At 39.2% G+C, this 22,302-nt stretch overlaps 1 protein-coding gene across 4 annotated transcripts in view; it reads right to left on the bottom strand.

Moving 5' to 3' along the window:
- MAP3K7 (mitogen-activated protein kinase kinase kinase 7) overlaps nt 1-22,045 on the bottom strand; it is a 68,262-nt gene extending 46,217 nt beyond the window's left edge. For 3 of the 4 annotated variants that reach the window (XM_070418067.1, XM_070418068.1, XM_070418070.1), the window contains exons 1-2: nt 21,724-22,044; nt 405-515 (exon numbers count right to left, since the gene is read on the bottom strand). In XM_070418067.1, coding sequence (XP_070274168.1) covers nt 405-515; nt 21,724-21,843 — 231 coding nt within the window. In that variant the 5' untranslated portion in view covers nt 21,844-22,044. Of the gene's footprint in view, nt 1-404; nt 516-21,723 lie in introns of all 4 variants that reach the window. The other variant, XM_070418069.1, reaches the window with a different exon arrangement.
- Nucleotides 22,046-22,302: the final 257 nt, after the last annotated feature.

Here is a 22,302-nt window from a genome sequence, read left to right as displayed (position 1 = left end):
ATGAGAAAAACCAAATTTGAAATTATTTTTCCTTAAAATAATCTCATTCAAATTTCTAAAAATATCCAGTCAAAATGAATGCATTTCCTATCTTAATTTTAGATAATGGGAGAGAATAGTATTTCTTTTCTATTTTAAAATTTAAACTTGATGCCTTGAAATAGATCTGAATTATATTTTAATTCAGGGATGAATTCATTTAGTTAAGTCTCCTTTCCCCCTTATTTTTAATCGGAATGAAGACTGTGAATGAAAAAATGTTCCTATGGCATTACCTTTAGTCATCCAAATAGCTGATATTCAAGTATATGGAGAAGTGACAATTGAGAAACATTTTTTCATAATTAAATTCACAATATCTTAGGTGAAAAAAACTATACAATAGAAATAACATCTCATCTTACCTCTACAATAAAAGCTTTCCTCTCAGATTCACTTTCTATTTGTTTAATAGCAACATCTTTTGCTCTCCACTTAGCTTTGCAAACTACCCCAAAGGCTCCTCTTCCAACAACCTAAGTTAAAAAAGAAAAAACACACACCATGAGAATTAGAAACAAGCAAATCCAGTCCAACATATAACACTAAAGCCAATCTGAAAGACTTATTAAAGTGAGGATAAATGAAATACATTTGTCTCTATATTTGAAAGTTTATGATCTACACATCTCTTCATTCTTAAGTAAAACCAAAACAGCAAACAAAAAAGATTCGTGAAGACAGGAAATAAAAGAGACAAGATGAGGAGAGAGAAAATGGTCTGAAAAAATAAAAAGAAACATAATCAATGTTTAAGCTATCATATTTATGAAATTAAAAATAGCTTTGAATAATTCAGTAGGATTAGACAGGGAGGGGAAAAGGATAAAAATGTAGATAAAAGATTGGCCATTGTGAAGGACAGACAAAATGTGACATTCTGTATAAAATAAAATGTTTTGTCAAGAAAAAGAAACACTGCTGATACATGCTAACACATCAATGAACTTAAAAAATATTACACTAAGTGAAAGAAGGCAATATGAGAGACCACATATTATATGATTCCATTTATATGAAACTAGAGGCCCGGTGCACGAAATTCGTGTACTTGGCAGGGGAGGTGGGGGGGAGGAGTCCCTCAGTCCGGCCTGCACCCTCTCGCAGTTCAGGAGCCCTTGGGGGATGTCCAACTGATGGCTTCAGCCCGCTCCCCACGGAGAGCGGGCCGAAGCCATCAGTCGGACATCCTTCAAGCTCCCGCAGAGACAGGAGAGGCTCCCACCACTGCCGCTGCCCTTGCCAGCCGTGAGCCCGGCTGAGCATCACTTCCCCTGTGGGAGCACACTGACCACCAGGGGGCAGCTCCTGCGTTAAGCGTTTGCCCCCTGGTGGTCAGTGTGCATCATAGCATAATCGATTTGCATATTAGCCTTTTATTATATAGGACTAGAGGCCCAGTGCACATAAATTTGTGCACTGGCGGGGGGGGGTGGGGGGGGAAGGCATGTCCCTCAGCCCGACCTGTGCCCTCTCACAGTCTGGGACCCCTCGGGAGATAACCACCTGCTGGCTTAGGCCCGCTCCCCGGGTGGCAGATGGCAGGCCCTATCCCACGGTGCCTGCCCCGCCTCCCCAGGTTGCTCATGGCAGGCCTGATCCCGCAGTGGGGCGGGTGGCGGATGTTGCTGTCCCGCCCTGCCATGCCGGGCGCCCCGGGTCGCCCACAGCAGGCCCGATCCCGCAGGCAGCATCGGGCGCTGTCCACCCCACCTGCAGTATGCAAATTTAACGGCCATCTTTGTTGGGTTAATTTGCATACTCTTCTGATTGGCTGATGGGCGCAGCGAAGGTATGGTCAATTAGCATCTTTGTCTTTTATTAGTGTAGATGTCCAACAAAGGCAAATCCATAGAGATACAAAGTAAATTAGTAGTTTGCCTGGGGCTGAGCATGGGAATAGGGATTAACTGTAAATGAGGAGGAGGAATACTACCAAGGCAAAAAAAAAGTTTGAAAACTGAATTATAGTAATGGCTACACAGTAATTTGTACATATCACTGTAACACTTTAAATGCAAGTATTTTGACATGTAAAATACATCATTAAAGTTATTTTTTTTTAAATTATAAAATAAAGATTGGTCATGTATTATATCATTATTGAAGTTAACTGATAGGTCCCTCATGGGTTCTTTGCTCTCTCAATCTAGTGAACTTTTATAAATGTTTGAGACTTGCCATAATATAAAAATAACAACTAAACAAAATAGAATCATCATGGGATTCTATCATTGTAAAGAACTTTATTTAAGTGCCATTTACTGCAATCTTTCAACTTCCAATGGATCTATTTATTTTTCCTTAACTAAAAAATCTACCTCCCTATATGGTTCTCATTTCTGATGTACTTTCTATGTAGTAGGCAACTAAGTGCCTACTAACTTGCCCAAAGCTATATGGTTAGTAAATAGCAATCTAGTTGATACCAGGCAATCTAACACCAGAGTGTTAAGAATGCTAATTTGTACATATATATCTGTATTATATCTCAGAAAGTAGCAGCTATATCTTCCCTTGAAGGAGGAGTCTTCACTTGAGCCAAAATTACATGAACAAATTCCTGGACACAAAACTCTTCTATAACAAAGTTGGCTGTTGCTAGGGTAATTATAGACATTTCTCATGTTGCTTAATATATGACACCACTCAAATGGTTAACATTTATTGTTTACCATATGCCAGGTACCAGTCTATGTGCTTCATAAAATGACACATTTAACCCTCCTCCATTTTAAAGGTAAGTAAACCAAGTCACAAGTTTGCAAGCTGCCCAAGATCACATGGTCAGTAAGTATTCAGAGAAACCAGGATTTAAAGCCTACAATACCAATTCACTATTCAGCTCCTGTGTGTCATCGGTTTATTTAAAGGAAACTGGACTGACGCTAGGCAAAAGTAAGCCAACACATTTGGTAGCCAGTATTTCCTTTGGTGACTTTCCCTTTTTCCCTTTCTAGCCCAGGGTGCTTAGGTTCTTGCTGCTCTTTAAGATTCTTGCTCTACTCCACACCTCTCATAAGAGAAAGGAACCAACATCAGTAATTTGCACTTGTCATTCAGTTGCTTTAACATAAATGGGTATTGGCTAAACCTGGCACCATCAAAATAATAGAAAGAGCATGTCTGGGCTCTAGAACCCAACAGACTTAAGTTTGAATATTGGTTCTATTTACCTATTAGTTATGATGCTGGGCAAGTTAATGTTTTTGAGCTCCTGTTTTCTTAACAGTAGAAGAGAGATGCTGACATTTTACTCAGTGAATATCTATAGGGTTCATAAATCAAAACCAGGCATTTCTTAAATACTACAAAAGAACAATAAGTACTTGGAGTTGGGTATGAACCAGTGCTGCACTACTCATTTCTCTACAATTGATCTTGATAAATAGCAAACAGATCCTAAATGAAATTTAAACTTTATGGCAACATAGGCTAAGAAGGTATGGATGTAGACCCTCCTACCTATTTGATATTACTATGAAATAATGATTATGCAGTAATTTACTATATTCTTCAACCATTTACTTACAAATACATCAAGCAACTAGTATTTATTAGGCCTCCTCTTGTTTCATTTTCCTATTCTCAGGAATGTCCACATAGGGACTCCAAACATTTTGAGGAGTATGCACTTGTTGCAAAAACTGTGTTAGGAATGTATGACTAACTGTGATGCACAAGTGCCACCTAGTGCCGAGATGATGGCTGACTCTGAGCTTTCAACTTAAAACCAGGGAACACAATGCTTAAGAAAGCAATTTTTTGGAACACTCAAATACAAAATAGGCATAGTCATGTAAGATGAGAGTCCATGCCTCAAAAAGCCTTGACTCAAGTTAGGCCATAAGCTATTTTATAAGTATGGTGGAACAACAGATCTAAAAATGATAATAAAGTCCAAGATGCCCACCCAGGTTGTACATATAAAGTGAATTACATGATAGGAAAAAATAATTGCTGTAACTTCAAAGGTGTGAGGTTAGACACATAGAGTCAGTGTTTAAAGAATTTAAATGTTGGCCTATCTAATCACCAATTCCTATGTGTGGTGGGGAAGTTTATCCACACCACCAAGCAATTCTCAGATACTGGCTGGGTGTCACAATTCAACTCAATTCTGACACTACCTGGAGATAGCAACAGATTTCACAGGTTATAGGATCAATTCTACAAGACTATGCTTCTGACCAACCACATATTCCTTTGGTTCAATTAATTTGCTAGAGCAGCTATTCAGACAAATATTTTACTTAATAGATTGCAGTTTATTATAAAAGAATATAATTCAGGAACAGCAGAGAGCATGCATAGAGCAAGGTATGGGAACTTCCCATACCCAATCTGTGTGACAATCTCCTCTAATCACATGTTCATCAACCTGGAAGCTCTCTGAACTTTGTCCTTTTGGGTGTTTATAGAGGCTTCATTACATGGGCATGGTTTATTTAATCATTCCTTATTGGCTACTGATTCAGCCTCCAACTCATCGCCACTCCATGGAGGTCGGGGAGGTGGGACTTAAAGTTCTAAAAGTCTAATCATAAGGTTGGTTGTCCTGGCAACCAGCCCCCATCCTCAGGTGTGGTCCAACAGTAGCCACATCAACATAACAAAAGACATCCTTATGGCTCTCCTCACTTATGAAATTCTGAGGTTTTGGGGAGCTGTGAGCCTGGAACCCTGAACAAAGACCAAATATATATATCATTTTTATTTTGGTAATCTGAAAGACCAAATATATATTTCTAATAAATCATCATGTTGCAGTATCAAAAAATGACTTCATTTTTTAAAATGGCATAAATGTAGAGATATTAAGGGTGAAAATTAAAAAATATATAAAGAATTGACCCCTGACTTTATGGTATAACAGTGAGATAGAGAAGAAATTAAAGACAAAACAACAAAACACTTTTTTAACCCCTAGCTGAAGAAAGCCAAAAATGAGAGTACATGACAGCAGCTAAGAACCACCACTTCCCCTTCTGGAACAAGCTGAGGGATTAGAGGGCACAAAGGATTTTACCCCCTACTTTTCACTAAGAACCTCTGGAGGAGGCAGCCTCATAGAATATGCTTTGCCAACATGGAAAGCTACAAATGAGTAAGAATGGCAAGGGAGATAGATGGAAGCCCTACTCAGGTTTGCTCAGCCCCAACAGACATGGAAATGACACAGAAAAAATCCTGCCAAGAGAAAAGCAAGGTAACTGAAAATTAAAGAATCTTTTGGTTGCAGGAAGGAGGCTGTTGTTGGGCACAGTGTTGGAACCTATATCAGAAGCTGTGGGATGGTAGATATATAGAAAGTTTGACAATCAGTAAAAGCCAAAGAGGAAGATCTAGTCAGCAAGCAGGGAGAAATGGGGTAAGGTCTCCTGCTTTCAAGAGGTGAAAGTGAGGCTTATGCCAAGAGAACAATGAACCTCATTTGTTTACTCCTGAAACCAATATTTCTTCAATGCCTCTGGGATATCAGAAATATAGCAGTAAGTATGACAATGTTCCTGATCTACATGGAATGTACTTTCAATTAAAGGGGAAGGGAATGAAGACAGTCAATAAACAAAGATGAATAAAAAAATATCATATTCTAAAAAAATGCCATGTAGGAAAAAATAGGATGATGTGACAAAGACATTAGTAGAAACTTAGGGCAAGATAGTATGGGAAAGGCATCTGAGGAGGTTACTAACTTTATAATGAATGGCACAAGGAACCAACCAAAGAAGAAGAAATAACTAATGTAAAGGCCCTAAGGGGGAAAACACCCTCATTCCCCATTGGACCATATTTGAACCCATCTATATAGGCTAGGCACTCAAGACACAGAAGTAAACAAACAAACCAAAATCTTTGCTCTTACTGTTTATATTCTCATTAACGGAGACAAAGAAGAAGATATAAGAAAAATATATAATTTTTAGAAAATGCTAAGTGTGCTAAGAAGAAAAGGAGCGTAATTTGTGTGTATATACATGTACATGCACTCTCCCCACTCCAATTTTAAACATAGTAGTCCTGCAAGGCCTCATTGAGAAACAGGACATTTTAATAATGACCCGGAGAAATAGTGTTCAGTGTGGGCAATGCATAGTTGGAAAAGGGAAGAGTGAAGCAAAATAAGGCTGGAGAGATGGGCAGAGTCTAGATCCTGAATGGTTCTCTACACCATAATAAGGACTCGGAATTTCAGTCTAAGAGCAATGGGAAGCAATTGGAGGGACTTGAGAAAAGATGTAATATAATTTCACATTAAAAAAATTCATTCTAGCTCTTATGTGAAAAATAGATTGGAGGGAAGCTAGAATATACAAACAGAGATCAGGTAGGAGGGCTATTACAGCAGCCCAAGGAAGAGAGGGTAGCTGTGAGGACAAGGTTGATGGTAGTGCAGAAAAATGGGCAGATCTGGGTTATATTTTACAGGTAAAGTCAAAAGAGCTTGCTGATTGTTTGGATGTAGGCAAAATGGGTGGAGAGGAAGACGTAGACGAGGCAACACAGTTCATAAAGGATAAAAAACAATTCGGCAAGCAGATTTTTAAAAAATAACACAGAGTTCTGTTTCAGTCATACAAAGTTTCAGATGCCTACGAGATATCTGGGTGGAAATACCAAGAAATAAAGTGGAAACATGAGTCAAGAAGAAGTCAGGCAGGAGATAAGAACTTGGGACAGGGCCACAAACTGACTCTTAGGGGAATACAAATTAAGGCAGACTGGATCACAAATACGGCCTGCTTTAAAATCAGGACTGTGATTTACAACACGGAGGAACAGTGTAATGCAGGCAACACTCTCCTAAATACCTGGCAGGACCAAGGCGAACCAGGCTGAAGAGTAGAAGAACCGAAAGACCATCACTACTGCAAATTTTTTCTTTTTCTTTTTAATTTTTTCACCTTTTTACTAAGAAACCAATTTTTTTTTTCTCTTTTTCTTCTTTTTCCATCACCTGATTTTACCCTTTCAATTACCACATTTTTATTTTTAACCAGTATTATTACTCCTACCATTTTACCATTTTTTAAAGTGCCATTTTATTTTCTCTTTATTTTCTTTTGGGATTAGTGTTCTCCATTCTATTTTCATCGTTCCTTTAGCATTAATTTTCCCTATCTCAATTCCACCTCTTTGCTAAAACCCTCTTCCTTACTTTTCCCCTTTTGGTGTCCTGTTTCTCTTACCCTATTCCTGCTCCAGACCTTCCCAATTCCCTCTTTTTACCCCCTGTCTAATTCCACCCTACTTATATATCCTATTTCCAATCTACTGCTCTAAATCCTTATACACCTATTCTTTATCCTTCTTCACTTTCCAACCATTTTTTTTTCTCTCTTATCTTTCTATTGTTTTCTTGATTGTTGAATATATTGGGCTTTTTTTTTTTTTTTTTTTTTAAATTTGTTTGTTTGTTTTGTTTTGTGTTTTTTCTTCTTTTTTAGGACTGGTTGTGAGGTTGTTTTTCTTTTTCTTTTTCTTTTTCTTTTTTTTTTCTGCTGGTTTTTCCCTTCCCTCCCCCACCCCACCCCAGCTATTTTTGTGCTTCTGTTTTCCCTTACCCCTCTGGATATTATTGGTGGTTTGTAGTTTGCATTCATCTCCAGGGATCTGTTGCTGGAATTTGTTGAGATTAGTGGCAGTTCTATTGGAGTTTGCTCCTCATACGGGGAGTCTCTTCCCCACTTCTACTTCATTCTCTTTTTTCGCTCTCTCTTTTCCCCCCTCTTTTTTCCCAATTCTATTTTTGCACTCCTTTTTTGTTTGTTTTTTTCTTATTTTTCTTTTCTGTTCTCTCTTTTATCTTCTTCTCTTCTTTCTCCCTTATCCCCTAATTCTCTTAATTCGGTTGGTCACCTTTATTTGGAGTTATTAATATTGTGAATATACTTGTGTTCAGTGCCTGGTACGTTGTGCCTTGCTCTGTTGTATTTTGTGCCTTTAAATCAACGCAGCAGATCCAAGCAACAGCAGCCCCCTGATCACCGCAGCCTCCTGATCACCACAGCCTCCTGATCACCACACCCTCTGTCTGTGGAACAGCAACTGTACGTGAAGCCTCCCCCCACCAGCCAGAAGAGCCAACACAGCTGTGAACAACACCCACCAGAGGAGCTGCTGCCAACTGGAAAGCAGCTGCTACCGCAACCGTCTGAGCAGCAACCACAACCCAAGGAGCCCCTGCCACCCAGGGAGCAGCCACTGAACACCTCAACATCTACATATGTCAGCGAGATCAAACATGGGTAGGCAAAGAAACCCCCAAAGGAAAGAAAAGGAGGACTCGCCAGAAAAGCAGCTAAGTGAGACAGAGATATGCAACATGACGGAAAAAGAATTCAGAATAAGGTTCCTAGAGTACATGCACCACATGTTCAAGAAGCAAGAAGAAACAGATGAAAAACTCAACTACTTATGCAAGAAGCTAGAAGAAACAGATGAAAAAATCAACAACTTAAGTAAGTCCCAAGAAGAAATGAAGAGTGACATAGCTTCAATAAAAAACTCCATTGAAAGTATCAACAGTAGACTGGGAGAAGCGGAGGACCGAATTAGTGAATTAGAAGACAAGGAAGCAAAACACACTCAAACTGTACGGCAAATGGAGAAAAAAATTAAAAGACAGGAGGAGAGCCTAAGGGAGCTTTGGGACAACATGAAACGAAACAACATACGAATAATAGGGGTGCCAGAACAACAGAAAGATGAACATGGATTAGAAAACCTATTCGAAGAAATAATATCAGAAAACTTCCCTGAGGTGGGGAAGAAAAAAGTCACACAAGCCCAGAGAGTCCCAAACAAGGTGAACCCGAAAAGACCCACACCAAGACACATCATAATTACCATGGCAAATGTTCAGGATAAAGAGAGAATCTTACAGGCTGCAAGAGAGAGACGGAAAGTAACATACAAGGGATCTCCCATTAGATTATCAAATGATTTCTCAACAGAAACACATCAGGCCAGAAAAGAATGGACGGAAATCTACAAAGTGATGCAAAGCAAAGGACTGAATCCAAGAATACTCTATCCAGCAAGGCTATCATTCAAAATTGAAGGGGAAATAAGAAGCTTCACAGACAAAAAAGGGCTAAGGGAGTTTATCACCACCAAGCCAGCCATGCAAGAAATGCTAAAGGGACTGGTGTAAAAAGAAGAAATATCAAGCTCAGAAAGAAAACAGCCACACACACACACACAAAAAGAAATGGCTACAAACAAATACCTTTCAATAATAACTTTAAATGTAAATGGACTAAATGCTCCAACCAAAAGACATCGAGTGGCTGAATGGATAAAAAAACATGACCCATACATCTGCTGTCTACAAGAGACCCACCTCATTAGAAGGGACTCACACAGACTGAAAGTGAAGGGATGGAAAAATATCTTTCACGCAAATGGAAAGGAAAAGAAAGCTGGGGTAGCAATACTTATATCTGACAAAGTACATCTCAAAGTGAAGGCCATAACCAGAGATAAGGAAGGCCACTTCATAATACTAAAGGGATCAATACAACAAGAAGATATAACCCTGGTAAACATATATGCACCCAATGCAGGAGCACCCACATACATAAGAAAACTTCTGGAAGATATCAGGGGAGAGATCGACAACAATACAATCATAGTAGGGGACTTTAATACACCACTGACATCACTGGATAAATCCGCTAGACAAAAACTCAGCAAAGAAACAGCAATCCTAAATGACTCACTAGATCAGATGGACTTAATTGACATCTTCAGAACACTTCACCCCACAGCTGCGGAATATACATTCCTCTCAGGTGCTCATGGGACATATTCAAAAATAGACCACATATTGGGTCACAAGCAAAGTCTCCACAAATTCAAGAAGATTGAAATCATAAAAAGCTTCTTCGCAGACCACGATGGCATAATGTTAGAAATAAACTACAATAAAAACAACCCAAAATACTCAAACACTTGGAAGCTGAATAGCATGTTATTAAATATTGATTGGGTTACCGATGACATCAAAGAAGAAATTAAAAACATCCTGGACACTAATGACAATGAAAACACAACAATCCAAAACCTCTGGGACACAATGAAAGCAGTCCTGAGAGGGAAGTTTATAGCTCTACAGGCCTATCTCAAAAAACAAGAAAAAATGGTAGTCAATCATCTAACTCTACAACTCAAAGAATTAGAAAGAGAGCAACAAGAAAACCCCAGAGTGAGCAGAAGGAAGGAGATAATAAAGATTAGAGCAGAAATCAATGAAATAGAGACCAAAAAAACAATACAGAAAATCAATGAAACCAAGAGCTGGTTCTTTGAAAGGATAAACAAGATTGACAAACCCCTAGCCAGGCTCACCAAGAAGCAAAGAGAGAGGTCCCAAATAAACCAAATCAGAAATGATAGAGGCGAAATAACAACAGACCCCACAGAAATACAAATGATTGTTAAACAATACTACGAGCAACTCTACTCCAACAAACTGGACAACCTGGAGGAAATGGACAAATTCCTAGAAAAATACAACATTCCAAAACTCAATCAGGAAGAATCTAAAAACCTCAATAGGCCAATAACTATGGAAGAAATTGAAGCAGTCATCAGAAAGCTTCCAGCAAACAAAAGCCCAGGGCCAGACGGCTTCACAGGGGAGTTCTACCAAACATTCAAGGAAGAACTAAAACCTACCCTCCTCAGACTACTACAAAAAATTCAAGAGGAAGGACCGCTTCCAAGCTCATTCTATGAAGCCAGCATCACCCTAATACCAAAACCAGGTAAAGACATCACAATGAAAGAGAATTACAGGCCAATATCCCTCATGAACATAGATGCCAAAATCCTCAACAAAATCTTAGCAAATCGGATCCAGCAGTACATCAGAAGGATCATACACCATGACCAAGTAGGATTCATCCCAGAGATGCAAGGATGGTACAACATCCGTAAATCAATAAATGTGATACATCACATAAACAAATTGAAAGAAAAAAACCACATGGTCATATCAATTGATGCAGAAAAAGCATTCGACAAAATCCAACACCCATTTTTGATAAAAACTCTCAGAAAGGTGGGAATAGAAGGATCATACCTCAACATAATAAAAGCCATATATGACAGGCCCACTGCCAACATCATACTCAATGGACAAAAACTAACACCATTTCCCCTAAGAACAGGAACAAGACAGGGATGCCCACTCTCACCACTCCTGTTCAACATAGTACTGGAAGTATTAGCCATTGCAATTAGGCAAGAAGAAGGAATAAAAGGCATCCAAATTGGAAAAGAGGAAGTAAAACTGTCCTTATTTGCAGATGACATGATATTATACATACAAAACCCTAGAGACTCCATCAAAAAGCTACTAGACTTAATACATGAATTTGGCAATGTAGCAGGATACAAAATTAACCCCAAGAAATCTGAGGCATTTCTATACACCAACAGTGAACTTTCAGAAAGGGAAATCAGAAAAACAATCCCATTTACCATCGCACCAAAAAAATTAAGATACCTAGGAATAAACTTAACTAAAGAGGTTAAAGACCTCTACTCAGAAAACTACAGGACGTTGAAAAAAGAGATAGAGGAAGACATAAACAGATGGAAGAACATACCATGTTCTTGGATTGGTAGAATCAACATCATTAAAATGTCCATACTACCCAAAGCAATCTATACATTCAACGCACTTCCCATTAAAATACCAATGGCCTTCTTCAAAGATCTAGAACGAACTCTCCAAAAATTCATCTGGAATAAAAAAAGACCCCGAATAGCTGCAACGATCCTGAGAAAGAACAAAGTAGGTGGGATCTCAATGCCAGATATCAAGCTGTATTACAAAGCCACTGTTCTCAAAACTGCCTGGTACTGGCACAAGAACAGACATATAGATCAGTGGAATAGAATAGAGAGTCCAGAAATTAGCCCGAACCAATATGCTCAATTAATTTTTGACAAAGGAGGCATGAACATACAATGGAGCCAAGATAGTCTCTTCAATAAATGGTGTTGGGAAAATTGGACAGACATATGCAAGAAAATGAAACTAGACCACCAACTTACACCATACACAAGAATAAACTCAAAATGGATAAAGGACTTAAATGTACGACAGGAAACCATAAAAATTCTAGAAGAATACAAAGGCAACAAAATCTCAGACATATGCCAAAACAATTTCTTCACTGATACAGCTCCTAGGGCAGTTGAAACTAAAGAGAAACTGAACAAATGGGACTACATCAAAATAAAAAGCTTCTGCACAGCAAAAGAAACCATCAACAAAACAACAAGAAAACCCACCTCGTGGGAAAACATATTTGCCAACGTCATATCGGATAAGGGCTTAATCTCCAAAATTTATAGGGAACTCATACAACTTAACAAAAAGAAGATAAACAATCCAATCAAAAAATGGGCAAAGGATCTAAATAGACACCTTTCAAAAGAGGACATTCAGAAAGCCAAGAGACATATGAAAACATGCTCAAAGTCACTAATCATCCGAGAGATGCAAATCAAAACAACAATGAGGTACCATCTCACACCTGTCAGAATGGCCATCATCAACAAATCAACAAACGACAAGTGCTGGAGAGGATGTGGAGAAACAGGAACACTTGTGCACTGCTGGTGGGAATGCAGACTGGTGCAGCCACTATGGAAGGCAGTATGGAGGTTCCTCAAAAAATTGGAAATGGAACTCCCATTTGACCCTGTGATCCCACTACTAGGAATATATCCCAAGAAACCAGAAACACCTATCAGAAAGGATATATGCACCCAGATGTTCATAGCAGCACAATTCACCATAGCTAAGATCTGGAAACAGCCTAAGTGCCCATCAGTAGATGAATGGATTAGAAAACTGTGGTACATCTACACGATGGAATACTATGCTGCTGTTAAAAAGAAGGAACTCCTACCATTTGCAACATCATGGATGGAACTGGAGAGCATTATGCTAAGTGAAACAAGCCAGTCAATGAAGGAAAAATACCACATGATCTCACTCATTCATGGATAATAAAGACCATTACAAACTTTTGAACAATAATAGATACAGAGGCAGAGCTGCCTCAAACTGATTGTCAAACTGCAGTGGGAAGGCCAGAGAGAGTTGGGGGGCAGGAGGGAGGGGAGTAAGAGATCAACCGAAGGACTTGTATGCATGCATATAAGCATAACTAATGGACATAAGACACTGGGGGGTAAGGGAGGGTAGTGGTTTGTCAAGGGCGGGGGGGGGGGGGAAAAGGATACTTATGTAATACCCTTTGTAATACTTTAAGAGGAAAATAAAAAAAAAAAAAAAAAAAAAAAAGAACTTGGGACAGTCATCAGCATTTAGTTGGTACTTCTAGTCAATCAATTGGATGAGATCACCAAAAAATAATATGTAAATACTGGGGTCCCAAAAGTGAGCTTTGAAGCACTTCGAACACAAACAGAGAAAGAACCTGCAAAAACTGAGAAGGAGCAGTCAATAAGAGACAGGCAAACCAGGGGAGTGTCACAAGAAGCCTAGAGAAGAGTTTCAAGAAGCAGATATAAAAACAGCAAAAGCAATAAGCCAATGGCTCTCAAAGGATGGTCTCTGGTTCAGAAGCATCAACATCACCTGGAAATTTGTGAGAAATATAAATTATCAGGTTCCAACTCCAAATTACTTAGTCCAAGGGTTGGGCCTAGCAATCTGTGTTTAAACAAGCCCTTCAGGTGATTCTAATATTTGAGAACCACTGCATTAAGTTATATTAAAAACATAATTAACACTGAGACAGGATACTTCAGTGCAAGCCATCACATAAACCAGAGAGTCCTCCCCTGCTGTTGATATTATTTATGGAAATTTTCCAGAGCACTGAGATTCCATCTTGGGCATAAGAAAGAAAAAGGAGAATTCTTGTGAGCAAACCAATGTTTTTCTTGCCACATAGAAAAAAGTGGCATTGACAGCAAACTGACACACACTGGCAACTGAGATAAATAATGAAAAAACTAAATTTAAACTACAAAACTCTAAATTTAAACTACAAAACTTTACCAAAATTCTAATTCAAGTTCACAAATCAAATATGCTTTTTGGATTGCTTTCATACATGAGTAAAACAAGTTTCTTTGATACATTATCATAACAATTATTTTGAATGACAACTTTCTCCAAGGATCAATTTTCACCGAGAATGTAAAAAAGGGTGTACATCCAAATTACAAGTATCTCCCCCATCATAAACATCTATCTAAAATGGTGAACTTAGAAATAATATTTCAGATATTTTTCACAATTGCTCATCTGTATAAATAGAACAGAGGAATGCAAAGAGGGCTTTGGTTTTAAAGAATTCAATTTAGAAATATGTCCTTCTAAATTTATGAATGTTTTCCAAATTAAAATGTTCTTAGATCAATATATTTTTTTTTTTACGATATGCATCTCCACCACCCACGGTTTAGTGTCCTTTTGATTTGAGGTCCACAATTTTAGTCTCATGTAGTAAAGCAGACTTAAATTTAATTTCTTAATAAAAAATGTAACAGAAAAATAAGAGAGATGGTATGTAGGATATTTCCAGGCAAATAGCTTTAAAAAGCACAATAATAAAAATCAGAATTTGGTGTGTGTGTGTATAAAGAAAGCAACTCCTTAAAAACTAATTTCCTTAGGATGGAAGACTACTCCATTCCTTCACCCAAGTCAGTTTATTAAAAAGAAAAATATCTAAACAAAACTAAATCAAAAAGGATGTATGCATTTGTTCTTTGAATTTACTATGAAATAATTCTTAATTGTCCAAAGTTCATGTTATTTTTAGTTCAGTGACTATAGCTGTCAGTTTGGTTTGGCCTGTTCTATGGACTATGTCAGCGGTCAGCAAACTGCGGCTCGCGAGCCACATGCGGCTCTTTGGCCCCTTGAGTGTGGCTCTTCCACAAAATACCGACTTCTGCGCATGGGCCACAAAGTTTCAATCGCACTGTACGTGCGCACCCGCACGTGGTATTTTGTGGAAGAGCCACACTCAAGGGGCCAAAGAGCCGCATGTGGCTCGCGAGCCACAGTTTGCCTACCACTGGACTATGTGAAAGGACCCTAGCTATGTTGCCACTACACTGGCTAGAAATCTGGAACATGATAAAACAAGCATAGATCTTTCATTTATTAATTAGAACTCAGAGCTTCCAACTATTTCAGAACTTCAAAATCTATTAATTAACTGTGGCAGAGTACAACTGTCATGGGCTGACAAAACAGACTTGATAACACAAAAGATTATTCAAACTTATTTTCAAAATTTTCATGCAGTCCTCAAAGCTTGCCATAAGACATCTGACCCATTTAATAGGCCTTTCTTTCAAATAATATATTTGTATCATCTTTTAAACTATACATGCACAACATAAAAGTTATCGTTGGGCTACCTCTTCACTGTGATCACATTCCAGATCTACTGAAACCAAGGATCACTAAGTTTCACAAAGAAGAATTTTTTAATAATTTTGGATATCCATAATTATTATATGGACTCAGTTTTTTTAGGCTACTATTAAATTAGGTTTTTCTCTATTATCAGTTGCCCATATATTCATAACCTAAAACTACAAAGTATACATCACTTCCAAAGTTCTTTACATGTTTCTCTTTAAAACAAAGCTTTTGCATGTCTCTATAATAAAGCTTAAGAACATATAAATGGTGCAATTTTATGTGCCTTGCTCATCTATATATCTACATATCTATATATCTTACCTAATAATAGACAAACATGTCCCTCCGCTGCACTCACCAGCCAATCAGGAGAGTATGCAAATTAACCCAACAAAGATGGCGGTTAATTTGCATACATAGGGCGAAGCGGCGGAGCGAAGACTGAAGGCTCCGGCCAGAGCGAAGGCCTGGGTCCCGGGTGCCAGAGGAAAATCAGTGCCGGCAGCCAGGGGAAGACCTATTGCATGAATCTCTTCATGCAATGGGCCTCTAGTATATATAATAAAAGGCTAATATGCTAAGTGTCCCTCCGACCACCTGACTAGTTGCTATGATGCACACTGACCACCAGAGGACAGACACTCAACACAGGAGCTGCCACAGACCTGGCGCCAACAAAGCAAGACTTGCTTCCCCCAAGTGGGACACAGGCCCCGCAGCACCCCAGAGTGACAACCCACCAAATCGCAGCAAGTGCTGCCAAGACCCCATGGCACAAATGCAGCCCACAGGCCAACCTAGCCCTGAAACGGTCACTGTGGGCGCTGGGTAATGATGTCATGTAGTAATGCATGGCTTCCTCTCCCTAGCAACTAGCCTCCTTGCAGTTTCTTCAGCCCAGGAACACAACTTGTTTTATAGCCAGGTGCAAACATTTTACACTTTAACCAAATGTCTGTGAAGCGTTTTCCCGTGCCTCATCTCATTTGATCCTCACAGAAATCCTGAAGTAAGTAGATAGGAGACTTGGTAGAATCCTATTTTCTTTTCATTAGCTGGAGAACAGAGATTTAGAAAGTTTAGAAACTTGACCCGACTGAAAAGAAGTAAGAAATGGTGGACCTTGAAAATGACTTCAGATTTTCTCACTGTGCTGAATATAGTCAAACACTGCTGCAGTTAAATATTTTGTCCTTTGTTCTCCCTGCATTATCTACAATAATAATCTGCTTTGTGTTGATATTTACTGCTATGCTGCTGACAATTACCTGAAAGAGAAGTTGGGGTGCTTCACTGGGCTGGAAAAAGTTTAGCTAACTCAGAAAACAGGCCTAATTAAGCCAGTTTATTCTATATCTAAAAGGCTAAGTTGACTTTATATGCATGCACGATACATATAAAGCTCTCGCTGGCGCCAATTGCAGGCATGTGTCTTGATGTGTCATTGTTGATCTTGAATTTAGTTGACACTTCTATTATAGAGAAAGGGTGAATAGTGATATTAAAATATTTCTTCTAATTAATTTCCTTTCAATGTGCACGAATCTGTCCACCGGGCCACTAGTATGCTACAATTGAGGTGAACACTGTGAGCCTTTTAAAAAGCAACTACACCACATATGATCTATTTAGCATTTTATTAAAGGCACCAATACAGGGCTTATTCACAGCACCTGACTCCTGATAAATAAAAAGTATTTGCTAGGTATAATGGAGTGTTATGAAATCAACATTTGTAAAAAGAATCAAATTTCATTTCTAGTATAAATGCTGCCTTAGCCAAATCACTAACTAATCTTAACCACTAGTTTTATCATAGATAACAGACCCAAATGGTCACTAAATGTTCATGGGTATGCTGTAATTACTTCATTTACTCATTTAAATAATATTTATAGAAAAACTTCTAGGTGCTAGGCACTGGAATTATAGGTATGAATAAGGCACCTTACATTTTGCTGGGGGATACACAATTTTGGTTATTGGGAAGCACCATAAGGATAAATAGAAGTGACAAAGATGTAGGTTGCTCAGGAAAGCTTTTTAAGAAAGTGACATTTGAGGTGGGACTTGAATGGTGAGAAGGAGCCAGCCCCGAAGTTCTGGGGGGAAGAGCATTCATTCCAGGCAGAGAAACAACTGCAAAAAATTCATCTTAGTGCTTTTCTCAATCTTCGATGCTTACTTTATTCAAAATCTAGTTTTAAACTCTTTCCCACTTAATGAAGCCTTGTAGGGTTAAACCTACTTTCAAATTATAGCTTAAGTGCTCAATTTATATTATACTAGAGGCCCAGTGCACAAAATTTGTGCACTTGGCGGGGGGATCCCTCAGCCTGGCCAGCCTGCACCCTCTCACAGTCCAGGAGTTCTCAAGGGATGTCTGACTGCTGGCTTAGGCCCACTCCCCACAACTTGCTGGCTGGCCTGAGCAGGGAGCATGCCTAATCCGTCAGTTGGACATCCTTAGTGCTGCTGCGGAGGCGGGAGAGGCTCGCACCACCGCTGCTGCTACGCTCGCCAGCCATGAGCCCAGCTTTTGGCTGAGTAGCACTCCTTCCGTGGGAACGCACTGACCACCAGGGGGCAGCTCCTGCATTGAGTGTCTGCCCCCTGGTGGTCAGTGCGCATCATAGCTACCAGTTGTTCTGCTGTTTGGTCGATTTGCATATTAGCCTTTTATTATATAGGATTCATAGTTTTAAACTTGTGATCGGTCCTAAAAATGTAATTATTAACTGTTCTGTGTTTATTCTTGTCTCACAAGTGATGATTTCAAAGGAGAGAATCCTAAGATTCTTCTATTCATTTTTCTCAATACCTTAACAGTATTGTGCAGGGAGGAGAATGTTCATTAAGTGCTCAGGACCAATTACTATCAAGGAAATCAGTATTTGTTTCCTCATTCGAAAAATAAGGTCTGGTTATAGATTACAGACAGTCCTTGGGTTATGTCAGACTCAATGTAAGTTGTTTTGTGGTTATGTCACCATCTCCCATTTATTTATTTAAAAAAAAAAGTTCCGTCATTTCGACGTATGTACATATGTGCTTTATGTTTTTTATTATTTATTTACCACAAGTAAAGGTCAGGAATTGTTATCTTTCTTTTAAATTTTTTTTACTATTTCACTTCATTACTGTTGTGTATATGCTCCGTATGAGTGACGTAGTTGCTTATGTAGGTGGGTTCCGACTTAATGGCAAAATCGCCTTACATCGCGCCATAGGAATGGATCTCCCACGTAACCCTGAGGACCTACTGTACTTTAGGAAGAACTAAAGGAACATCCAGTGGTAAGAGCAACTGACTCAGGAAATCTCAAATTCAATTCCTAACTCTACCATTTTAAGCGTAAGACTTCTGACAAATCAAACTCAATGATCACTTGTCAGTATCTATAAAATGGGGATATCACTTGTCTAATTTGGATTAGTTGGTCCAACTACATTCCATGAGAGATCATGATCACTGTCCTTAAAGCATAAATACTGGAAACAATAAATGTGTTTTCATTTTAGAATGGAAAGAGATCTTAAATGATCTTGTCCAATCCCTCATTTCATGTGAGAAATCAGAGGCCCAGAAGATTTGTTAAAATTTACTGAATTACATTATGGCAGAATCAGTATGGCATCTAAATTTTTTAAATACCCAGCTCAGTATACTTGTCACCATACCACACTGCCTTTAACCACTTCTTGCAAGCTAGTTTCCAAAGTAGATACCTCACAATTTATTCTCTACACTTAGATCCAGATAGTAAAAACTAAATTACTTTTTTAAAAAAGTACCTATGTAGATTTCTAAGGCTAAAGCCTTACATAATTTGATATCAGAATTGAATTTAGGAAATGCCACACTGATATTACTGAGTCACAATATCAGGAACATATACACCTATTAAATGACTGCATATTTATTTGACTTGTAGTTGGAATGTTTTTCTAACAGTTTCTAATTGAATTGACATAATTCTGATTCAATTACATTGTTATGTGAGAAATACAGATTATGATTTTCTTTTATTTATAGGCAATTTACGTGTACATATAAAATATTGAAAGCAATATAAAATACTTTTTGTTTCTGGTCATCTTTCTGTATTCTCTTATTCATGATTTTAACCTAGAGGCAGAATCGAAGTTAAGAAATAGTTACTGAGAACCCATGGTACACCCTGGATCACGTAACACTGTTTTAATGTGTGCATATGAAGAATATATGATGGAAATTATGCAATGGCTTCAACATCAGGAAGGCTGAAAGTCAACCTTAAAGTGCAAATACACTGGATATTTTTTAAAAACTAAATGACTGCCTAATATTAGAAATTTTCATTTAAAAACAAAAATCTAGATCTCAGGAATGTCCTAAATATACCAAAGAAAGGTTGAAACATTATCTAAACTCAAAGAAGGGTCTTTGGAAATATAAAAACCTAATCAGAAGTTAAATGGCTTTGGGAGAAGAACAGCAAAATGTTTCCTTAGTAACTTTCATTCCTCCAAGCAAGAATATAAAATGCTTTAGAAAGTAGTGTGCAAAAACTAAAGTTGTAAGGATCAAATGATGTAAGTCTGTGAAAGCATTTGGTTGACCATGAAGTACAAGTTATTATTATATAACAATTTGTTGTCTACAAGTATGACAGTTCACCAGAGTAGACGTAAATGTTTATTTAAAAACTGCAATTCTTTTATACTGACTCACTGAATTTTTATTCTTAAAAAAGCAAGAATGCTAGCCACGAAAGCTGGATCAACTACCCACTTCTGAAAAAGGAATTAATCATAGCATCAATAGGAAAAACAAAACAATACAAAACACTTACACACGAAAAAAATTCCCCCCTTTTCAAAATACAGGTCCTTCTTTTAGCCATGTGACCTTAAAGCAGGTCACTTCCTCTCTGGAACTCAGTTTCCTAGTAATATGTGTCAGACACTGTGTTTGGTGTTTTGCATATTGCCTAGTAGGCTCTGTTATACAAATAAATGAAATAGAAATTACCCCTATTTTATAGCTAAAAAACTAAAGCTCACAGGGGATAGGAAACTTGCTCTGAATCACACAGCTATTAAGTGGTATGGCTGATATACCGGACCTTCCTCTAACTCCAAAGGCCTTTCTCATCCCACTTATAACTACCTTGTAAAATAAGGTTGTTCTCAGTGATCTCTAAGGTTACCTTATGAAATAAAAAATATGATTAATACAATATTTTTCCAAAACATGCATAGAAAACCACTTGTTTGTTAAATGAAAATTACCTCACTACTTCTAGTGTTCCACTACTTAAAAATAATTTTGGAATTTGAAAGTAGTGAAAACTGAGAATCTATAATATAGGACATACATGGTTCTTCACGGCATATGTAATGCAAAGTACTTAATAATTTTTAAAATGATGCACAAATAACATCTGATAGTATTTTCAACCAAAGTTTAACCCTTTACAAAAGCGAGTCTTTAAAATATATACAGTTTTTACTTTTCTAAATGTGATGGTCCTTAGAGCCAGTCTACTCCTCTGTGAATTTGAAAAGAAGCAATGTACTAAAGACACGATATTACCTTGCTCTAAACTTAAATTACGACAGCACAGAGAATGGATTCAGATTTTCTAACAGAGGTGTCTGATCACGGAAATCATTAGTTATGTCTTCAGAATATGCTCCTTGAAATAGCTTTTCATCGTAACCAGCCTACATTACTAAGGTTGAAATGCATCTAAATTAGTCCCATGGAAGGCGGAACATTTAGTATTCTGACGACTGCTCTAGGGAATCGGCGAGAGAAACCATTCCACACTCGGGGAAACACCTCGTTATACATGAAGATGCATGAATTGACCATTTACCGAGCGCCCATGACGCGCCCGGCAGAGCGAGAGGACAAGCCTTGGCACTTAAGAGCGCCGCGTCTTGGTGCAATGACGCTCCAAACGGCCAGGGTCTGGGATGAATTTACGCCTTAAGAGATGAACTGTCTCACCAGTTCATCGTCCCCCTTGAGATGACTCAAATCCAACTCGAGAATGCCTAAGAAAGGCCCAGAGAGCGCGACCTCGGAGCAGCGGTGCGCGTGGAGTTCCTCTACACCCGGTCTCTGGGGCGATGAGGACCCCAGGTGAACCCCGCGGGCCCCGCAAATCAGAGGGACAGAGAGACGCCGTAAGAGTCGGGACTAGGCAGAGGCGGGACCGGCCGGGGCCCGCACCGCCTAGCCGGGCCTCGCTCACCTCTTCCACCTCGATCTCTTTATAGTCGATTTCTTCAAAGTTGAGGACTTGGGAGGGGGCTTCGATCATGTCACTGGCCGAAGACGAGGAGGAGGAGGAAGCCGCGGAGGCTGTAGACATGATCTCTCGCGGAGCCCGGGGGGCCCGGGGAGGCCGCCGCCCGGACACTCCGGGGGAGACCCGCGCCCACCCGCCTCCGGACCGGCCGTCAGCCTGGAGCCACGGCGATCTGTGGAAGGGACAGGGGGAGCGGCCACAGCCGAGTCCCCGCTCCGGCTCCTCTGCGCTTTCCGCCGCCGAGCCCCGCCCACTAGACTTCCGGTTCCGGCTTGAAATCGGAAACGGGAGGAGGGACGAGAGCTGAGGGAGGGAAGAATGTTGTAACTGAGACAGAGAAAGGAAGACTAGTTTTGAGGGTGTGGTGGGGGAGGGTAAGAGGCCAACTTGGATCTGTAGAACAAACTTCGCGAGATCTTTGTTTAAGTGCTTCAGCAACAGATGATACCGCGAGAGCTGACGCTCTGACGTCCTTAAAATGCGCGAACGGAAGTGGCGCAGAGCAAGACGGAGCGTCGGTGC

Source organism: Myotis yumanensis, unplaced genomic scaffold (assembly GCF_028538775.1).
Source record: "Myotis yumanensis isolate MYYU_CA2020_CCGP unplaced genomic scaffold, mMyoYum1.0.hap1 SCAF_6, whole genome shotgun sequence".
Taxonomy (NCBI): Eukaryota; Metazoa; Chordata; class Mammalia; order Chiroptera; family Vespertilionidae; genus Myotis; species Myotis yumanensis.
Note: the sequence above shows the minus strand (reverse complement) of the source record. Positions and strands in the feature narration are given on the sequence as shown.